Source organism: Abramis brama, assembly GCF_963993115.1.
Source record: "Abramis brama genome assembly, chromosome: 3".
NCBI lineage: Eukaryota > Metazoa > Chordata > Actinopteri > Cypriniformes > Leuciscidae > Abramis > Abramis brama.
The window spans coordinates 46,744,358-46,765,591 of NC_139965.1; the positions used below are offsets into that span (position 1 = coordinate 46,744,358).

Below are 21,234 nucleotides of genomic sequence, written 5' to 3' on the forward strand. Positions count from 1 at the left end.
GTGCCACTAAAGGCATAATCCCATTCACTCTGAATTTAGCATGTGTGGGATACTATGCATCTTTATAGTCTGTAGACGTGTTATTTGTGGAATTCCTGTACAGCACACCAATGTATACAATCCATGTGTAACACGTTTATTCCTTTTCTTTTTTTACGTTTCAGCTTATGGAGCAAACTTTAATTTTTTTTCTCTTTTATAATTCCCATTAGGGTCCACCTGGCCCAAGAGGTGACAAGGTAAGAACCCTTTTAACACTTTTTACATCAACAATCACATTTTTCATAGCTTCACAAAAAAAAATTTAATATCACATAATATCAATTTCTATGGTTTCAAAGATGACAGTTTGAATGTCAGGGCCGGTTTTTATTTTATTTTATTTTTAATAAACATGAATTAACAATATTATTAACAAAATTTTCTGCAGAATGTACCATGTCAAGGCCAGTATTGAAGAAGAAATGAAGAACAAATGGGTGTGATGTAACAAAATCTGGCCATTTTGCAGGTGCTTTTGAATTTGATCTGGTAGTTCAACTCACCAGTGCAAACTGTTAGAAAACTTCATACCAGCTGTTAAACACAAACTGCCACTGGTCAGCAATGATGATGTAATAGGTGGGTGTGAACTGGGACTCCACTTCATTTGAAACAAACATCTTTTCCAGTTAATTTCTTCACTGATTTCATCATATATTCTCAGCTGGCTAACACATACTTTTAACCAAGAGTGAAGAACGAAGTGAAGAAGAGTGAAGAATCTTTGCGTTGGGTATACTGAAGTCTTCATTCTCAACATATAAAATTACCACCACTGTTAAAATAGAGAAGCCTAGAAATCTAGATGCACCCTAGCGGCAGCAAATTTTATTTTGCAGCCAGTGTCGTCTAGCAGCTCTCCGTTGGCTTGCGAGCTGGAAAAACCAAACTCTAGTCAGGCCAATCACATCGTGTATAGAGTCGGTGAGTGGGCTTAACATAATGACGGCAGAGTGCCGCGTGAATTCCCTGCTACTTGAAAACAAAGATGGCTGCGGCAGCTAGCAAACAGCGGTCTTTCAAATTGGCTTTGGCCCTGACTCTGGAAGACTTGAAGTTAAGCTTTTCTTTGAGAAATGAACAAAGAACGGCACTGAAGTCATTCTTAAAAAAGGAAGATATGTTTGGAGTTTTGACTAAGTCACCTTCTTCGTTGCTCTGGTTGGTTGTAGCACTATCCTAGTGCGTGCAGAGGGAATTTGAAAGACAACCGTTTATCCCGCCCCTGAGCCCTGCCAATGGTGTGTTCCCAGACCCAACATCTTAATGTGGGTCTGGCTTGTCAGGCTATTTCATTGAAGCTCTGCAGTCAATCACTGCAAATGTGTGACCCTGACCTACATGTAGTGACCAACCGTTATCTAGTGCAGAAATATTAAAACCAAACCAAAGTAATGGAAAGATGCTGTTGAACAGAAACAGAACCAACATGAATGTATTGCAGATATCATTAATTAAATCATGTAATTAATGATACATGTTAATGTTAAACATATTTCAAGAATTTAGTCTGATTCAGAGGGGAATCAGAATACCAAATCCTGATTGACGAGAGGAGGAGCTGTGGATGGAGGAGGGAAATTAGCTCCTGAGAAACGCGATAGCTGTTGATAATACTGAAGGAGCTTATATATGGATGCTGTGATAGGCGTCGTATTCCTATAGGTAGACGTGGATCAGCTGAGAGCTGGAACTATCGTTATCGTCAAAAATCCATGCCGATAGTTTTTCCGGGTTGCATCCGTTGCTGGAGCAGCTGAGAAGAGTGCGCTGTCATTACACAGTACGAGAGCGCTGAGAAAAGGCTGCTGGCATTATACAGGGTGAGAGCGGCCTCTAGAGGACAAATAATAAACTATCACTGGCTGACGCCCGTTTCACACATACTCCATTCAAGTCTATTTTTGCTGTGCTGCACACACTGAATTAAAGTGACAGCGCATGGTTCGTGGTCAAAATGAACACAGATTGACATGAAAATATAATAATCTCACCATAAATGCATTTAATAAAAATAAAATGTAGTAATCTCACCATAAATGTATTTAATTAAATACTACTATTTTTCACACTATTTTTCTTTTTACTTTAAGACCGGGGTAAAGCCAGGAAAACGTCTCGGTTAGTAACGTAACCTCGGTTCCCTGAGAGAAGGGAACGAGTATTGCGTAAGTAGCTTGCGCTATTGGAAAAACTCATTTTTTCGAGAATATTGAAGCCAAATTTTTTAAATGTAGTGCAGCTGCACAGCAGACAGCTAGCTGAGCGTCAGCGCGGTCATTGGCTGTGCTGCAGCAACTGCACGAACCTATGGCGAAGCCCAGAGCCCGTGTCAGAGCCCGCCGGAATGGGCATGGCTTATAGCTATATAAGCCCCCATTTTCGCCATAGAATCAGGTTTAAATCGAGTGAAGCGATCCCCTGATCTAAGCACAGTAGCACGGCGGGTTCTGCAATACTCGTTCCCTTCTCTCAGGGAACCGAGGTTACATTAGTAACCAAGACGTTCCCTTTCGAGAGGTCTCTCGTATTGCGAGATAGCGTCCACTATCCAGCGTGATAATCTTTGCGGCTTCCAAAGCATACAAAGAGCTGTTCTGACTGCCTGAACGGAGCAGAACGCACTAAAAATACTCTAAAAGCCCTGCCAGGGCAGAGTAGATTCGCGTCTCTTTCGTCCTCTAGTGAGGGAAGAGCTGATAGCGAGATGACCTGTGGAGAGCACTTTAGGAACATACCCGTGCCTCGGCTTAAGGACGACTCTGGAGTCGTTGGGCCCGAATTCGAGACAGGAAGCGCTGATGCCAGTGCTAGTAAGAGAGCAGTTTTGAGCGAGAGAGGCTTCAGGTCATCTGACTGAAGCGGCTCAAATGGGGCTGCCTTCATGGCCTCCAGGACCATGGAGAGGTCCCAGACATGCACAGAGGGGGATCGAGGGGGGTCGAGGTGGGTTTAGCCTTCTGGCCCTACTGAGGAAGTGCACAACCAGGTCGTTTCTTCCCAGTGATTGCCCAGCCACATGAGTGTGAAATGCTGCTATGGCTGCTACATATACTTTGAGCATGGAGGAGGTGCGCCCCACATCCAAAAGCTCTTGTAAAAAGGAGAGCACCTTTGGCACTCCGCATGAGTAGGGGTCCAGGCTCCATGCTGTACACCAGCCGGAGAACACTGACCATTTTAGAGCATAAAAACGCCTGGTTGAGGGCGCTCTCGCTTCAGTGATGGTTTTCAGCACCCTTTCTGGGAGGTCCATGGCTACCCGTTGAGGGGCCATACATGGAGGGCCCACAAGTCAGGACGGGGGTGCCAGATCGTTCCGTTCGCCTGTGTGAGGAGGTCTCTCCTCAGTGGAATCGGCCATGGGGCTGTTTTCAGCAGTCAACTCGGAGAACCATAGCTGGTTCTTCCAGAGAGGAGCTATCAAAAGCACTGCACACTTGCTCTCCCTGATCCGTTTGATGACCTGGGGAAGCATCGTGACCGGAGGGAATGTATACAGCATGCAGCTCGGCCAATCGTGGGCTAGCGCATCCCTGTCTTTAGAGAAAAATGTTTGGCAACGAGCGTTATCTTCTGAGGCGAAGAGGTCAACCTCTGCCTCACCGAAGATGCTCCATATCAGCTGAACCGTTCGTGGGTGAAGCGACCATTCACCTGGGGGAATGTCTCTGGATAGCATATCCTTTGTCTCTGGATAGCATATCCACACCCTGGTTCATATTATGAGGTTTTTGGCCATGGTGTGTAGGTTTCTCGACCTGAGTCCACCCTGGCGATTTATATAGGACACCACTGACATGTCTGTCCGGACCAAGACATGGTGGCCTTTTAGATATGGGAGAAAAGCTTGCAGCGATAGAGCGACCGCTCTCATCTTTAGACAGTTTATATGTAGGCGCCTCTCCGGGCTCGACCATAGGCCGGAGATGGGCCTGCCCTCGTAAAGGGCCCCCCAACCCAGGTTGGAGGCGTCTGTCGAGATAACTTTCCTCTTTGAAATCACGCCCATACTCGCACCAGTTTGGTACCAGCCGGCTGCTTTCCAAGGAGCCAGGGCTCTGATACAGCCGTGGTTCACTTTGATGCGTAAGTGGCCAGATCGCCACTCGTGAACTGGTACACAGGGTTTTAACCAGCGCTGAAGAGGACGCATTTACTGTAGACCCAGCTGGAGTACTGATGATGCTGAGGCCATGAGACCTAACATTCTCTGAAATCTCTTGAGAGGTGCGCAAGCGCCTGCTCTGAATGATGCCGCTAGGCGAATGGTGAGCGTGCGCTCTGACGTAAACCGCGCTCTCATATGTATAGAGTTTATGACTGTTCCCAGGAAGGAAATGCTCTGGCTGGGAGACAGTGCACTTTTGGAAGCATTGATCCTGAGACCTAGGCATTCTAGATGGCTGAGGAGCCAGGATCTGTGAGTTATTAACTGTGCCTCCGATTGGGCTATGACCAGCCAATCGTCGAGGTAGTTCAACACTCGCACTCCCTGTTGTCTCAGGGTGGTGAGAGCTGCATCCATGCACTTCGTAAATGTACGGGGTGCTAGAGATAGACCGAATAGTAGGACCATGTACTGATAAGCCTGCCCATCGAAAGCGAATCTCAAAAATGACCTGTGATGGGGCATTATCTGAATGTGAAAGTAAGCATCTTTCAGATCCGCTGAGAAAAAACAATCCCCTGGGCGAATCTGCACGAGGATTTGTTTGGTTGTCAGCATCCTGAACGGGCGCGTCATCAGCGCTTTGTTCAGGTGTCTGAGATCTAGGATGGGCCTGAGGCCGCCATCCTTCTTTGGAACGAGGAATTAGTGACTGTAAAAGCCTGACTCGCTCTGTTATAATGGGACTGGTTCCACAGCCCCCTTTGCTAACAGTTTCGACACTTCGGTGCGAAGGACGTGAGCCACGTCGCTTCTCACTGTTGTCTCAACCACGTCTAGAAAGCGCGGACGTCTGCAAGCAAACTGTAGCGAGTAGCCTAGTTTTATTATGATCAACACTCATTCTGATATCACGGGGATGGCTTCCCAGGCCCTGGCCCGCATAGCTAGGGGTTGAATGATGTCTGGGGACAGGCCGCTTTGTGATAGGGACCCAGCCATCCAGCTGCTCTGCGTTTGTGATACTTCAGGAACAGTGCTTAATGTGCAGGGGTGCATACTTTACAGTGGGCACACGACTTACATTTATTACATCTCCAGCGCGACCCGGATGGAAAACTGATATTGTTGGAACAGTGCTTATGTGCAGGAGTGCATACTTCATTGTGGGCACACAACCTACATTTATAACCTTTCCAGCGTGAGCCGGAGGGAGAACAGACAGAAAATTGCTCTTTTCGTGTTTTATTTGGGTCGCTGTAAAAGCGGCGTTTGTTTGCAGGTGAACATGTTTCAAAACAGCAATATAGCAATATTACTGCAATACTGACATTTCCAGCCGCCTGAGAAGAGGGGACTGGGAGATGTGTGAGACTTTTTGGAGGTTGGTCCGGCCACAGCGGGACTCAAACACTCTCTTTTCCTCACGCCATGGCTAGGAAGGCTTTCGAGGCTCGGGGTCCAACACAATCTTGGGTCGGGGTCCCCGTCGCTCTGGGAACTCCTAACGCTTCGCTGAACGAGAGCAGTGGCAGACCTCAGCTGCTGGGCGGGGTTGGGAGACCGGCGGCGCTGGCTTTAATGGCTGAGGGAGCGGCGCCGCCTTGTGGTGGCCCGAAGCAGAGCTGGAGCGTTTAGGGAGGAAGTGACGCATAGCCTGCAACGCTTTCTGAGCCTCAGTGTAACGCTGTGCGAAACCATTGACTGCTGGGCCGAACAGACCGGTGGTGGAGATAGGGGAGTCGAGAGAAGCTGCCCTGTCTGCATCCTTCATCTCTGTTAAGTTCAACCAAAGATGACGTTCAAGCACCGTCAAGTTTGCCATGCTCCTGCCGATCGCCTGGGCGGTTGATTTGGTAGCTCACAGAGCCAGGTCAGTGGTGCTGCGCAGGTCTCTGAAAGCTTCTGGTTCAGCTCCAGACTCGTCCATCGAGCGGAGAAGTTTGGCCTGAAAAACTTGGAGGACAGCCATGGTGTGAAGCGCCGAAGCAGCTTGACCAGCGGAGGCGTAGGCTCGGCCGGCGAGAGCTGAAGTGACGCGGCAAGGCTTGGACAGGTGAGTCGCTTTAGCTTTCCATCCTATGGCGGTGGGCGGGCAAAGGTGCTTCTTCGTGCAAAGGTGCTTCTTCCACAGCTTCTTTGAGGGGTGGAATCGTCTCGTATCCTTTTTCCACAGCGCCGTCAACAGTCGAGAGCGTTGAGGAAATAGAAGGCTTTAGACGAGCTAAATGTGGCGCTTTCCACGACTTCGTTAGCTCGTCGTGTACTTCAGGAAAGAAAGGCGCAGGCCTCTGCTGAGGGGCCTGCCGGCGCCCCTGCAGGGACCATTCGTCCAGTCTGCTACACGTGGGCTCCTCGGGCGAAGACCACTCAAGCCCGAGGTCTTCAACAGCCCTAGTCAGCATGCGGAGAAGCTCTGCGTCAAGGCTGGTTCTCACGCCGCTCGTGCTGGCTTGTGTTGAGGGTGCGGGGTCGGCCACGGAGCCCGTCCATTCCTCACATTCAGATGCAGCGAGGAAAAGGCTGTCATCCTTGTCGTCCTCCTCGTCTGATACCCCAAAAGAGACGAGATCGGCTGCTGGCTGAGAGGGGCGCTGGTCCGCCTGTGTAAACAGGTCCGGCGAGGGTGTTTCTCTGGGAGAGAGTGAGGCCTTTTGTGTACATAGAATTTTTTTCTAAAATAGAAGCAAATAAAGTGAGAGACTATACATGTAATATAGGTCTACATTTATGTAATTTTAATGGCCATCTTTAAGCATGACTCTTTGGATTTATATGAAATGGTAAAGCTTTACAATAAGATTACATTTTTTGCATTAACTAAGCTTAATAAATGTTGTAGAAGTATTATTCATTGTTAGTTTGTTAATTTCAACATTTACTAATACATTTTAAATTGAGTTTTAATTTTTATTTAATCTGTTATTACCTTAGTTAATGTGCTATGAACTAACATGAATGATAATTTACAATTGAACAATTGTATTGCTCAAATATTAATACATGCAGTAAAAACGTATATTGTATATTGCATAATGCATATAGTTCATGAAAGCTAGCTAATACATCCTTGTTAACAAATGGGACTTGCAAAGTGTTACCCATGAAAATGTACATATGTTTCTAGGTTTAAGCTAAAGAAACACACATTTGACCTGTAATATTTTAATGTTTAAATTATTTTCTGTAGAGTTCGTTCTGTAGAACTTCTAATTTTAATATATTCATATTTATATATTTATTTCATTTAGCACATTTCAGTTCAGCACTGTTTTACTTGGAGTGTTATGTTTGTTTTTAATCCAGTATCCATTTAAAAAAATATCGGTTGAATAATCGGTTATCGGCATGTACGGTCAAACCTGAATATCGGTATCGGTAAAATCCACTATCGGTCGACCTCTAATCAGTACACAAAAAAAGTTGATTGATTTCACATAATAAATAGAGAAAACACTCAAGGGACTGCAAGGCATGAATTTCCCTCAAAAGAGCTACAATACAGCTCAGTGTCCCAACACACACACACTAAAAATAAAAAATTAACCAAGACAGCTGAGTCTTACCTTTAGCGGGGTAGGCTAGCTGAAGGTTGATTTATCTAAAAACCATACACACACACACACACACACTCCCAGTAAGATGTAAGCGGTTACAAGCCTAAATTAAACAAAGAAAAAAGACAATAAACCAATGAACACAAATGATACTAGAACCAAATAATAAATAAATAAATAAATACAGATTTCTCAAAGATGTTGATGCACAACACTCAGCAAAATTGAGCACTGACTTGCAGACAAGAAAAAAAAAAAAAGGGAAACGAAGTGAAACCATTACAACTGAATAAATTACTTTTTATGTTGAGTTCACATTGCACTGTTCTTTTCACACTGCATGACTATCTGGGGTAGCATTCAGTTGCTGCTGTGTGCACATTGCACGATGGATAGGCGATGGGGTTACACGTTGCATGACTTTACAAAAGGAAGAATTGCCTACAACTCTTTCTGGTCTGCTAAGTACATTTCACAACCAAACACACGCGAGAAGTGATAAGGAAATAACGCAAGATCACGCATGAGACCGGAATTGTTATTAAAAATGGTAGCCAAAGTTCGACTAGCCTAATGGCTCGTTTCCACTGAGCAGTACGGTACGGTACGGGACAGTACGGTACGGTTCGGGTCTGTTAACCATGATCTGGCTAGCGTTTCCACTGCCAACAGTACCCTTACTTGATAGGTGTGGTGTTTCGATCGACGTCATTTTCGCGCGAAGAAGAACATAGTAAATTAAAGCTGCAAGCAGCCTCAAAGGGGCCAAGCCCTCCAATGGTTCCCTGGGTTCAAAAAGTAGCTAAAAATACTTTGCTTTCAAAACTTTATAAGAAACTTTAATAACCAAAGTATTCTTACTATAGCAGTGCGGAGCCGCAAGAACAAAAACAGCACAAATTGAATATACATGTAAATGTACATCAAGCACAATAGCATTTAAGCACCAACAGCAGTGCAGAGCCTGAAGGAATTTAAATGACAACTTTATACACAATTTTAAAGTTGTCCCACACAGGATTCGAACCCACGACCGGAATGGTTCGGGACTCGTGACATGTGGTTTAGCAACTTGCGCCACTCACAGGACGTGAATTACACAGCTGCTGAGGAGAGGCTTCAGTGTATGAATGAGCACACAAAATCATGTTAACGAGATTAGCATGCTAAGCTAGCTTAATGCTAATGTAGCTTATGGTTATCCTGATAGCTGAAGAGCCACATTAGAAAGAATGGCATCTGGTTAGCATGCTAACCAATTATTATGCTAAGCTAACTAGCATAAGGCAACAAACACAGGCTAGGTCAACTTTGGAGACGAATATCTCGGGAACGGTAGCGAATATCAAAAATCTGTTCAGTCATTTCTGTGCGGCTTGGTCCAAAGATCATCTGAGCAAACTTTGGGCAAAATTGAGCAAGATTTGAAGGAGGAGTAGCGAAAAAACTGTTTACCATTTGCTTCAATATGGCGGACAGTCACATTGTTGGAAAATGACAAATGAGATATCGTCGGAATCTGCACAATCCAAGGAACGTAATGACATAAATCCAATTTTAACCTATGTTTTCAAAAGTTATAAGCATATTTGCAAAACACCTTATACCTCTGGAACACTAGGTGGCGCTGTGTTCAAAGTTCTCAGGTACCTCCAGGCCATGCTAATGATGATCCTTACCAATTTTTGTGCCGATATGTCAAATACTTAATAAGATATTGCAATTTATGACAAAAAATCAAAATGGCGGACAAGTGGTTCATTGAATCCTGGCAAAATCAGTATCCATGGATTCGGCATGACCCAAGGAATCCATAGATACCAAATTTATGATTTTCTGACAAACTGTTCAAAAGTTATTGGCCAAAATAGCCATTTTCCATATCTCATGACCCGTAGGTGGCGCTGTTCCCAACTTTGGCATGGAACCTCAGGGCATACTTCCGATGAAGTGTATCAATTTTCGTTTTGATTGATCAATTTTTGGCTGAGATACAGCCTCTGAACCAATTTTGGGTCGACCTCGTTAACTTTGTGACACCATAACTTTTGAACAAACTTGAATAAAAAAAATCAAGGTCAAATTTTGAAAGAGGAGTAGCGAAAAAACTTAATACTGTACTTTTCAAAATGGCCACTACTGTAATGGCCGGAGTCTTAATGGACTATATTGGTCTTGATCACCACGATGAGAGGAATCAAGTGTACTAAGTTTCATTTTTCTAGATCAAATGGTTCAAAATTTATAACCCTTTGAATGTTGAATTTTTTAACTGGTGGTGGCGCTATAGAGTTGGTCCTAGAGACTCCAAAATTGGTCCAATTACTTGACATGACCATATGTACAAGTGTGCCAAATTTCATCATTTTCCTACTTACGGTTCATAGGGCTGCCATAGACTTCCACTGGGAAGAAGAAGAATAATAATAATAAATATAGCTGCAAGCAGCAATACGGGGCCAAGCCCTGCAAGGCACAGCAAGCAAAAGCCGCTGTAGCGCAATGCGGAGCCAGAAGAGCAAAACATCAGAAATTTAATGTACATCAAGCACAGCAAGTACTGTAAGCACATCAATTACAGCAGCACAGCTAGCATTTAAGCACCAACAGCAGTGCGGAGCCGGAAGAACAAAACATCAGAAATTAAATGTACATGTAAATGTACATCAAGCACAGCAAGTATTGTAAGCACTGCAGCGCAGCAATCATTTAAGCACCCACAGCAGTGCGGAGCCAGAAGAACAAGAAGAGCAGAAATTGAATATACATGTAAATGTACATCAAGCACAGCAGCGCAGCAAGCATTTAAGCACCAACAGCAGTGCAGAGCCGCAAAAACAAAAACAGCAGAAATTAAATATAAATGTAAATGAAGCACAGCAAGCATTTAAGCACCAACAGCAGTGCAGAGCCGGAAGGAATTTAAATGACAACTTTATACACAATTTCAAAGTCGTCCCACATGGGATTCGAACCCACGACCAGAATGGCTCGGGATTCGAGATACATGGTTTAGCAGATTGCGCCACTCAGAGGACGTGAATTTCAAAGCAGCAGAGGAGAGGGTTCAGTGTGAGAATGAGTTCACAAAAAAGTTCCATAACATGTTAACGAGATTAGCATGCTAAGCTATCTTAATGCTAATGTAGCTTATGGTTAACCTGATAGCTGAAGAGCCACATTAGAAAGAATGGCATCTGGTCAGCATGCTAACCAATGATTATGCTAAGCTAACTAGCATAAGGCAACAAACACAAGCTAGGTCAACTTTGGAGACAAATATCTCGAGAACGGTAGTGAATATCAAAAATCTGTTCACTCACTTCTGTGCGGCTCAGTCCAAAGAACATCTGATCAAATTTTGGGCAAAATTGAGCAAAATTTGAAGGAGGAGTAGCGAAAAAACTGTTTTTCATTTGCTTCAATATGGCGGACAGTCCCATTGTTGGAAAATGACAAATGAGGTATCTTCGGAATCAGCCTTAACCAAGGAACGTAATGACATAAAGCAATCAAAATTTGAACAATGTTTTCAAAAGTTATAAGCGTTTTTGCAAAATACCTTATACCTCTGGAACACTAGGTGGCGCTGTGTTTAAACTTCTCAGGTACCTTCAGGACATGGTGTCGATCTTCCCTACCAAATTTTGTGCTGATATATCAAATAGTTTAAAAGTTATTGCAAATTATGACAAAATTCAAAATGGCGGACACGTGGTACAACCCATCCTGGCAAAATCGGTATCCACGGATTCGGCATGACGCAAGGAATCCATAGATACCACATTTATGATTTTCTGACAAACTGTTCAAAAGTTACTGGCCAAAATATGCATTTTCCATATCTCATGACCCGTAGGTGGCGCTGTTCCCAACTTTGACATGGAACCTCAGATCATGCTTCCGATGAAGTGTACCAATTCTCGTTTCGATTGATCAAAGTTTGGCCGAGCTATAGCTTCTGAACCAATTTTGGGTCGACCTCGTTAAGTTTGCGACATCATAACTTTAGAACAAAGATGAATAAAACAATTCTGTTCACTCACTTCTGTGCGGCTCAGTCCAAAGATCATTTGAGCACATGTTAGGACAATATTAGACCAATTTTGAAGGAGGAGTAGCGAAAAAACGGAATACTGTACTTTTCAAAATGGCTACTACTGTAATGGGCGGAGTCTTAATGTAAGATATTGGTTCTCATCAGCATGATGAGATGAATCAGGTGTACTAAGTTTCATTTTTCTAGATCAAAGGGTTCAAAAGTTATAACCATTTCAATGTTGAATTTTTGCTGCTGGTGGCGCTATAGAGTTGGTCCTAGAGACTCAAAAATTGCTACAATTACTTTTCATTACCATCACTACAAGTGTGCCAAATTTCATCATTTTCCTATGTACGGTTCATAGGGCTGCCATAGACTCCCATTTGCGGAATAATAATAATAATAAGAAAACTAACAGATACAATAGGTGCCTCAGCCCCTTCGGGGCTTGGCCCCTAAAAACTAACAGATACAATAGGTGCCACAGCCCCTTCGGGGCTTGGCCCCTAATAAGAAAACTAACGGATACAATAGGTGCCACAGCCCCTTCGGGGCTTGGCCCCTAACTACAATGGATGACATACAGCAGATCTTGTTCTTGCTCCTCGACATGTTTGTCACAAGAAGACAAGCGCCGACATTAGGCTTTTCTCAATATCAAGTACGCAAAGTTTGTACTTGCCATGTGCGACTCCTACATGCAAATGGTACAGCGCGTTCTTCAAAGCGTCACTCAGCTCGCTCTGCTACTCCGGTTATCTCTGTTACTCTGTATGTACATTTTAAGCAACAATAAAACGAAATATGTTATAAAACACCACTCTGCCTCTTTTCGTTTTCATTTAAATAAATTAAACATTATAGGGACACAAATGTGGTTCATGCGCAATGCATATTGATGATTCACTGCACGTTATACGTTATTCTATTTATAACAAAACGAAATTTAAAACACAACCGTTACCTCTTTTCGTTTAAATAAAAAAAATAAACATATTCCAGACAAATATTGCAATAAACATCAGTGATAATCTTGTAATAAAAAAATGACAAGAAACCATATTTCTTTTTGTAAAATTTCAGTTTTATCAATAATAGCCAATATAAAAGTTTAAGTAAAAGGTACAAGAAGCTATACAATAAGAAATAAAGCAAACAATTCAGTCAAATATCCAAATGCAGCGCTCTAGTCTAACATTACAACAGTAAAGTTAAATACAAATAGCCTATAATATGAAACTAAACTTAGCCCTCAGCCAAAACGATTGACAGGGAACAAATTATATATTCACGAGACCAAAGATCGCCCGTTAGGTCTACACAAGACGAATTATATCTCATGTTTAACCACTACCGTCGGAGTCAGCGGCGAACGTCAGAAGAACTAGCCGAGGAAAGGCTCATCCAGCCGGGAAACATGAGCGCCCGCTGATCCCATGGATCACAACCGGGAAAAAAAAAAAATCATCTTTATAAATAAACCACAGATTTTAGCTTTTAACAACTACATTCTCGCCTGAAAAACTCTTAAAATTACATTTCGTGACACAGTAACAGTAGTATTATATTAAACTCTATATTAAAAAATGGCGCTTCTTATGTTGTCATTCCCCTTGTAGCACGCGCAAGTGACGATTCTCTGTCAACCAGTCAACGTCCTGCAGTGAGTCTAGCTCCACCTTTTAGTACCGTACCACTGTGCTAGGTACCCCAATGGAAGGGTACCTAAAAAGTGGTACGGTACGGTTCGGCATTTTGGTACCATTCACAACTTTTGATAGTGGAAACGCAAATAAATGCGTACTGTTCTGTACCGTACCGCTCAGTGGAAACGAGCCATAAAGGACCCTTTTTCGGAACCGAAGCCATGCTTCTGATATTCTGGTTTATAACTCCTCCCCGAACTTCCCGCTGCCCTGTATTTTGCTCTGTCATAGGCTGCAGATCATCCCAGATGTAATTTTCAGTCAGAACACAATTCACACAGCAGGATTTTAAATCACAGACAGGTCCAGATATTTTGCATGCCAAATACCTCACAGGCGTCTGCAACACATCGTCGATTCTCTCTGATCGTGTCTTTGATAATGCACACTGTGTGATTGTCACTCGCGTGAACGAGCACCGATTTGCCTCCAATTTCAGGCATTTGTCAGCGATTTCGCAAAATCTGTCAGTGAGTTAAAATTGCAAAATCATGCAGTGTGAACTCTGCTTTAGTCAGCGTCAAACTGGAACAAAAGACAAAAATCACTATAGCAAAAAAGGAAAGAAACAAAATGCAATAAACAAAACAAATCATACAAAGAAAACCGGTAGGACTTTACAATAAGGTTCATTACTTAACATTAGTTAATGTATTAACTAACATGAACTAACAATGAGCAATACATTTGTTACAGTATTTATTCATCTTTGATAATGTTAGTTAATAAAAATAGAGCTGTTCATTGTTTATGTTAGTTCACAGTGCATTAACTTATGTTAACAAATACAATCTTTGATTTTAATAATGTATTAGTAAATGTTAAAATTAATATTAACTAAGATTAATAAATGTTGAAGAAGTATTGTTCATTCTTAGTTCATGTTAACAAAGATTGTTAAAAAATGTTAACTAATGAACCTTATTGTAAAGTGTTACCAGAAAAACAAACCTACTGAATACACAAACTGGGGAAAGGAAACATGCAGAAACAGAGAAAAACCACAAATAAACACACTCACACACAGCCAGTAGCACTATGATTGAAAAGCAGGCACAAATCAGGCACATGCGGCAGTAAGCGTATCAAAACAACCCTACTCCAGCCACCGGTTTTAGCGTGAAGAAAACATAATGAAAAAAAATAAAATAAAGAAAACCACATCACAGCTATGCATTCCGTTAATTTTGTGAATTGGTAAGTTTCCTCAGGGTGTGAAGAAATATAGAGCTGCATATCATCAGCATAACAGTGAAAACTAATTCCATGCTTCCTAATGATATCTCCCAAGGGTAGCATGTACAGAGTGAACAACAACGGTTCTAGTACTGAGCCTTGTGGTACACCATACTGAACTTGTGATCGATAAGACATCTCTTCATTTACTGCTACAAACTGATAACGGTCAGATAAGTATGATTTAAACCATGCTAATGCAATTCCACTAATGCCAACATAATTTTCGAGTCTATTTAAAAGAATGTTGTGGTTGATAGTGTCAAAGATCGAGTAATACTAATAGAGAGATACAACCACGATCGGATGATAAGAGCAAATCATTTGTGACTCTAATGTCACAGTACTATGATACGGTCTAAATCCTTATTGAAAATCCTCGCAGATATCATTTCTTTCTAAAAAGGAACATAGTTGTGAAGATACTGCCTTTTCTAGTATCTTTGACAGAAAAGGTAGATTCGAGATTGGCCTGTAATTGACTAATTCTGTAGGATCAAGTTGTGTTTTTTTAACAAGCGGTTTAATCATAGCCAGCTTAAAAGTTTTTGGTATGTATCCTAATGACAAAGATGAATGAATGATATTAAGAAGAGGATCTATGACCTCTGGAAGGATCTCTTTCAGTAGCTTAGTCGGTATAAACTAAGCTTATTAGCAGCTAGCAAATATGCAGTATTGCATTTATGCAGCATTTATGTAGTTGCTGTGAGGATATAGCGATAAAAGCGTTGTTGGCATGTGAACTCGCCAAAGTGAAATAGGCATTCACTTCTGTATTTGCATATTTCAATGGAGTTTACAGCTATTCTCAGTACTTTTGTACAGCAGCAGTAGCAGCATTTTGAGATTGAGATTGAGCAAATTGAGATTTTAATGTTAGCGAATATTATCAACAACAACATCACTCTAGCAGACAGTCGGTTGCACGCCGCGAAAGTGACATCTACATATAAATGCAGGATTCACACTCAAGTTGCATTGATTGACATAGCGATTACCATTGCATGGGACAGAGATATGGCATGTCAATTTTTAATTCTATTCCAAATATTTGTTAAACTAATGACTTGTGAACATGAAAGTCTCACTGTACAATGCTATTCTTGTCACAACATTGTCTACATTGCATTGCTTACACAGTAGCCTGCATCTACAGGGGCTCAGGGGCTCTGTGATTTGATTTTGGAACCGGGAGGTTCCAAGGGTTCGTAACAATTTATGTTACGAACCCTTTTGTTAAAAGTGGCTACGTAAGGGTTTCACAACATAAAGAAGGACACGTGAAACACGAGTGCGCTGCGTTGACATTTATTATACTCACAAACATGTAAAAACTCACGGAACACGTATCACAAATAAAGAAACATAATGAACTTCAAAATAATATGAAGGTAACAAATATTAACAAGACGAACAGCAAAGTAATTTAACTAAAAGAAAAAGAAAAGAAAAAAAAATAAAGAAAAGAAAAGCTTGTTTGCTGGTTCTCCTCTCTCCTGCCATGCTCCGCTTCAGCGTCCTTATTATAGTGAATCAGAAACAACTCCAACGAGACGCAGGTGTATAATGATACACAGGTGCGGACCTAATAATAAACTCAGACACAGAAAAAAAAAACACAGAGTCATGACGTCATCACAAGGAGAGGAAAACACGAGACACAAACCGTAACACTCCCCCACTTAAAGAAAGAACCAGTCTTCTTTTTAGACAGGTTCTGGATGAAGCGAACAGTAAAAGCAACCAAGAACATAGTTACAATAATACAAACTTACACACCTACATATAGATTAAATTATACATTTACCTAGCCCCGAGAAAGGGCATCTGCCACGATGTTGTCAGTTCCTTTCTTGTGGTGGATCTCAAGATTATAACATTGAGCCATTAGTGCCCAGCGCATCAAACGTTGGTTATGATTGTACATTTTATTTAAAAAAACCAACGGATTATGGTCCGTGTAGACGATGACGGGAGTAGAGCTGTATCCAACATACACATCGAAGTGCTGCAAAGCAAGCAACATAGCTAGAGTCTCTTTTTCGATAGTAGAATAATTCAACTGGTGACGGTTGAATTTAGCTGAGAAATAAGATACTGGATGGGATATTCCATCAGCACCACTCTGAAGTAGGACAGCTCCAACTCCGGTCGCGCTGGCGTCTACCTCAAGCTTGAACGGACGAGCCAGGTCAGGAGCAGACAACACCGGAACACTGCAAAGGAGAGACTTTGCACACAGAAAGGCACTTTGACATTCATCAGTCCAATTAAAAACAACTTTAGAGCTGCACATCTTCGTTAAGGGAGCGACCACAGTCGAGAAATTTTTACAAAAACACCTGTAATAGCCAGCCATGCCTAAAAATCGTCGCAACTCTCTCCTCGTAGTGGGCACAGGGTATGCAAGAATAGCGGTCACTTTTGCGTCGACCGGACGTACTTGACCGTTTCCGACCTGTTTCCCCAAGTATGTAACGGAGGCTTTCGCAAAATCGCATTTAGTCAAATTTAAAGTTAAAGAGGCGGCTGTTAATCGGCTAAAAACATTGTGCAAAGTAGAGATGTGCTCAGTCCACGTAGAAGAATAAATAACAACATCATCAAGATAAATATTACAGTTTGGAACGTCACTCAACACTGTAGACATTAACCTTTGAAAGGTAGCAGGCGCGTTCCGAAGACCGAACGCCATACGCGTATATTGAAAGAAAGAATCGGGAGTCACAAATGCGGAGATCTCAGAAGCACGTTCAGTCAATGGCACCTGCCAATAGCCTTTTAAAAGATCTAATTTCGTAATGTACCGAGCAGTACCAAGGTTGTCAATACAATCCTCTATTCGAGGCAACGGAAATGCATCCGGCACAGTAACAGAATTCACCTTGCGAAAATCGGTACAGAAACAGAATGAACCGTCCGCTTTAGGTACTAAAATGCACAGTGAACTCCACGGGCTATTACTCTTTTTGGCGAAACCATTTGTAACCAGATAGTTCACTTCACATTTCATGATCTCCCGTTTACCTACTGGAGAACGATACGCATGCTGTTTTATGGGAAGTACGTTACCCACCTCAATATCATGTTGGATGACAGAGGTACCAGACGGAACATCACTAAACAAGTTAGGATAATCTTCTATTAAGTCAATCACATCCTGACGCTGGTCGCTAGATAAATAAGACAAATGAGATGGTAAAACTCTTAAAATCTCTGAATTCTTTAGAGGACCACCACTGAACATCTCCGTTGACATTTTCAACCCATCATCTACATCTTCAGCACCCATGGTACTGGACAGCAAAGATACTCGTTCCACATTTGACACCGGCTGTACCTCACTCTGGGACACGTCAGTCCCCTCATCCGTCTTCTCAGTTCGTGCTACATTTTGTTTCAGCATATTTACATGACACAAACGTGTCTTCCGTCGTCGTTCTGGGGTATGGACTATATAATCAGTGTCACTCAGCTTGCTCTTAATTACATAAGGACCTGCAAATCGCGCAGCTAAAGCAGAACCAGGCAAAGGAAGCAACACTAGTACATTTTCTCCAGGCGTAAAATTACGCACAACCGCGATCTTGTCAAAATGACACTTCATTTTCTTCTGTGAACGAGAAAGAGCTTCTTTCGCGACAGCACAAGCATTTCGCAATCGTTCACGGGTACGAGAAACGAAATCAAGCACATTATGTTTCTCAGTCACACCAGTAGAGAAAAATTCATCTTTCAGTACTTTTAAAGGACCCCGTACATTATGTCCAAAGACCAATTCCGACGGACTAAAACCAAGTGACTCTTGTCGCGCTTCACGCAGTGCAAATAAAACCAAAGGGACTCCCTCATCCCACTCATTCCCTGCCTCCAGGCAATATTTTCGCAAACTGGACTTCAGCGTCTGATGCCACCTCTCCAGTGCCCCCTGCGATTCAGGATGGTAGGCACTGGATGTGACGTGACACGCTCAAACCTTTCAACACATTTCGGAATATTTTTGACAAGAAATTAGTTCCTTGGTCGGTTTGAACAGTTCTCGGCAATCCGAATGTTGTGAAAAATTTTATTAGAGCTTTAGTGACGCTTTTGGCAGTTATATTCCGTAACGGAATTGCTTCTGGAAACCGTGTGACAGCGCACATAATTGTTAAAATATACTGAGAACCGGATTTAGTTTGCGGCAGCGGACCGACGCAATCTACCAAGACGCGTTCAAACGGTTCACCTACAGCCGGAATAGGTCGAAGTGGAGCAGGTGGCACAATCTGATTGGGCTTTCCTACTTTTGGGGTAGGAATCAGGGGCTTTTAACATGCTCAAAAACTCTTGAAACTTTGCACACAGGTCAGAACCCACGGTCATCAGGGCCGGGCTGAAGCTCATACCCGGGCATGGCAGGGGGGCTCAACAGCGCCCCCTTGAACACGGTCTGAAAACTTGGTCCATATATCAAACACGCTTGCATGAATTAATATGAAACTCTGTACACATATAGATCTCATCGGGCCGAACAACTTCCGCACTCTAAGTTATTAGCTCCGCCCAACAGGAAGTCGGCTATTATAGGTTGTTTGAAAAACGCATGCTGTGGAATTTGATGTACTCATCCTAGAGAATTCATCCAATCGCCTCCAATCTCGGTCAGCATGATGTCAAGACATTGAGGATGCTAAATTGCGGACGGATTTTTGATATCTTGAACGGTTTGGCCGTGGCGAGGACACGAATTTATGGCGAGAAAAGAGAAACACAAAGTGTTATAACTTCTGCACACATTAACTGATCTTGATGAAACTTCAGCAGAGTGTTCGTGGTAAGAGGCCGATCATATGGATGTAACTATTGTGAGTCAAAGTTATAGCGCCACCAACTGGAAGCAGGAAGTGTGTCACTTTCAAAATGCTTTTGACAAAAGTGGGGGGGTTACTTTTACCCACAGTTACAAAAATCAGTACGTATATTGGTCTCATCGAGCCGGACAACTTTCTAATTTAAAGTCATTAGCTCCGACCAACAGGAAGTCAGATATTTTGGTTTGAATGTGGATTTCTTTGAAAAATCAGCCTCTGAATTTTTACCCACTCCTCTTAAGTGGTTTATTTTATTCCCACCAAACTTTTTCAACATGATAAAAATACATTAAAGATGCTAAATTGTGAACGGATAATACATATCTCAAATGGTTTTGCTATGGCGAGGGATTAAAGTAATGTCAAAAATGGAAAGACTTTTTTTTTTTTTTCAATTTAATAATTAAGTTTAAAAACAGCCAGAATGTTTTTTTTTTGTCCAAAAAATTAATAAATCATGTCATTCATAGTGCTATACTGCCCTCTTGTGTTCAAAATCAGGTAGGACTATTGTATCTATATGAAAATATACTAGGTATGTGATGGTGAGAATATTTTACCACCGGTTAATCAACGGGTTAATCAACGTTAATCAATGTTGTGGAATATTTTGAGTGTATGATAAAATCAGAATTAGGTAAGACAAGTAATATTTTCGTCTTTTATATATATATATACAATATAAAAAATATAGCTGCGAGCAGTGATGAAGGGCCAAAGCCGGCGGCACCGCCACCCCGGTGCCTTTAGGTAACTAAAGGCATCGGGGTTGCGGTGCCACCGGCTTGGGCCCGTAATCGCTGCTCGCAGCTATATTTTTTATATTGTAAACACTGTTTTACATTATGTACTGGTATTACCTTTTGAACATTATAAGTTGCCACAGTGTGTTCATAATGTAATGAATTTCTCATTCAATAACCTATTACATTATGTGAACATTTTTTATTACATTGGAAATATATTACATTATGACCTCAAGATTTTATTACGCTTTGAGAATTTTTTTACATTGTTAGCATTTTATTACATTATGAGTTGCTACAAATGCAGAAGTAAATTACAAAGCATATAAGCAGGAGTGATTACGTTATCATGTTTATGCAAGCAGCATGTTTACCAGCAGCAAGCCATTTATTTAGTTGCTGTGAGAGTACAGTGACTAAGCATCGCAGACATGAGAAAACATTTAACTGAAATAGGTTTTGCGCAGATATACACATTCAACCGGGGCTCACCATATTTTGCTCAACCTCCGTTATTCATCTTTTGTGCCAAACAACTTCCACATACAAAGAGGAGGATAGAGGGTTTTGACAAAGACAATTATCAAATGACACTAATTATCATACTATTTGCTTAGGTGGTTGCTGGGGGTTTCTTTTCTCATCTCCATCAGCCTGCAATGTGATATCATTTGTTAAAGCCACGCATGTGTTCTAATTGGGTACGTTTGAGCCATACTGGCTCAGGTACACATAGCATAGTCCACTAGCTTTAAGCCATTTGGAAAAGCAGACCCAAGCACACATAGCATAGTCTACTAGCATTAAGCCATTTGAAAAAGCATGTACAGGCACACATATCATAGCCCACTAGCATTTAAGATGGCAACGCGGTTAGTCGCAGCGACCCAGAGCTCTCCCTATAGCAGCTTTAGTAGTGTTAGTAATAGTAACGTTAA

At 42.1% G+C, this 21,234-nt stretch overlaps 1 protein-coding gene across 1 annotated transcript in view; it reads left to right on the forward strand.

Moving 5' to 3' along the window:
- Positions 1-21,234, forward strand: part of col25a1 (collagen type XXV alpha 1 chain) — a 557,626-nt gene that overhangs the window by 334,912 nt on the left and 201,480 nt on the right. The window contains exon 5 of the mRNA XM_084109878.1: positions 213-239. Within this exon, the coding sequence (XP_083966004.1) occupies positions 213-239 (27 nt within the window). The remainder of the gene's footprint in view (positions 1-212; positions 240-21,234) is intronic.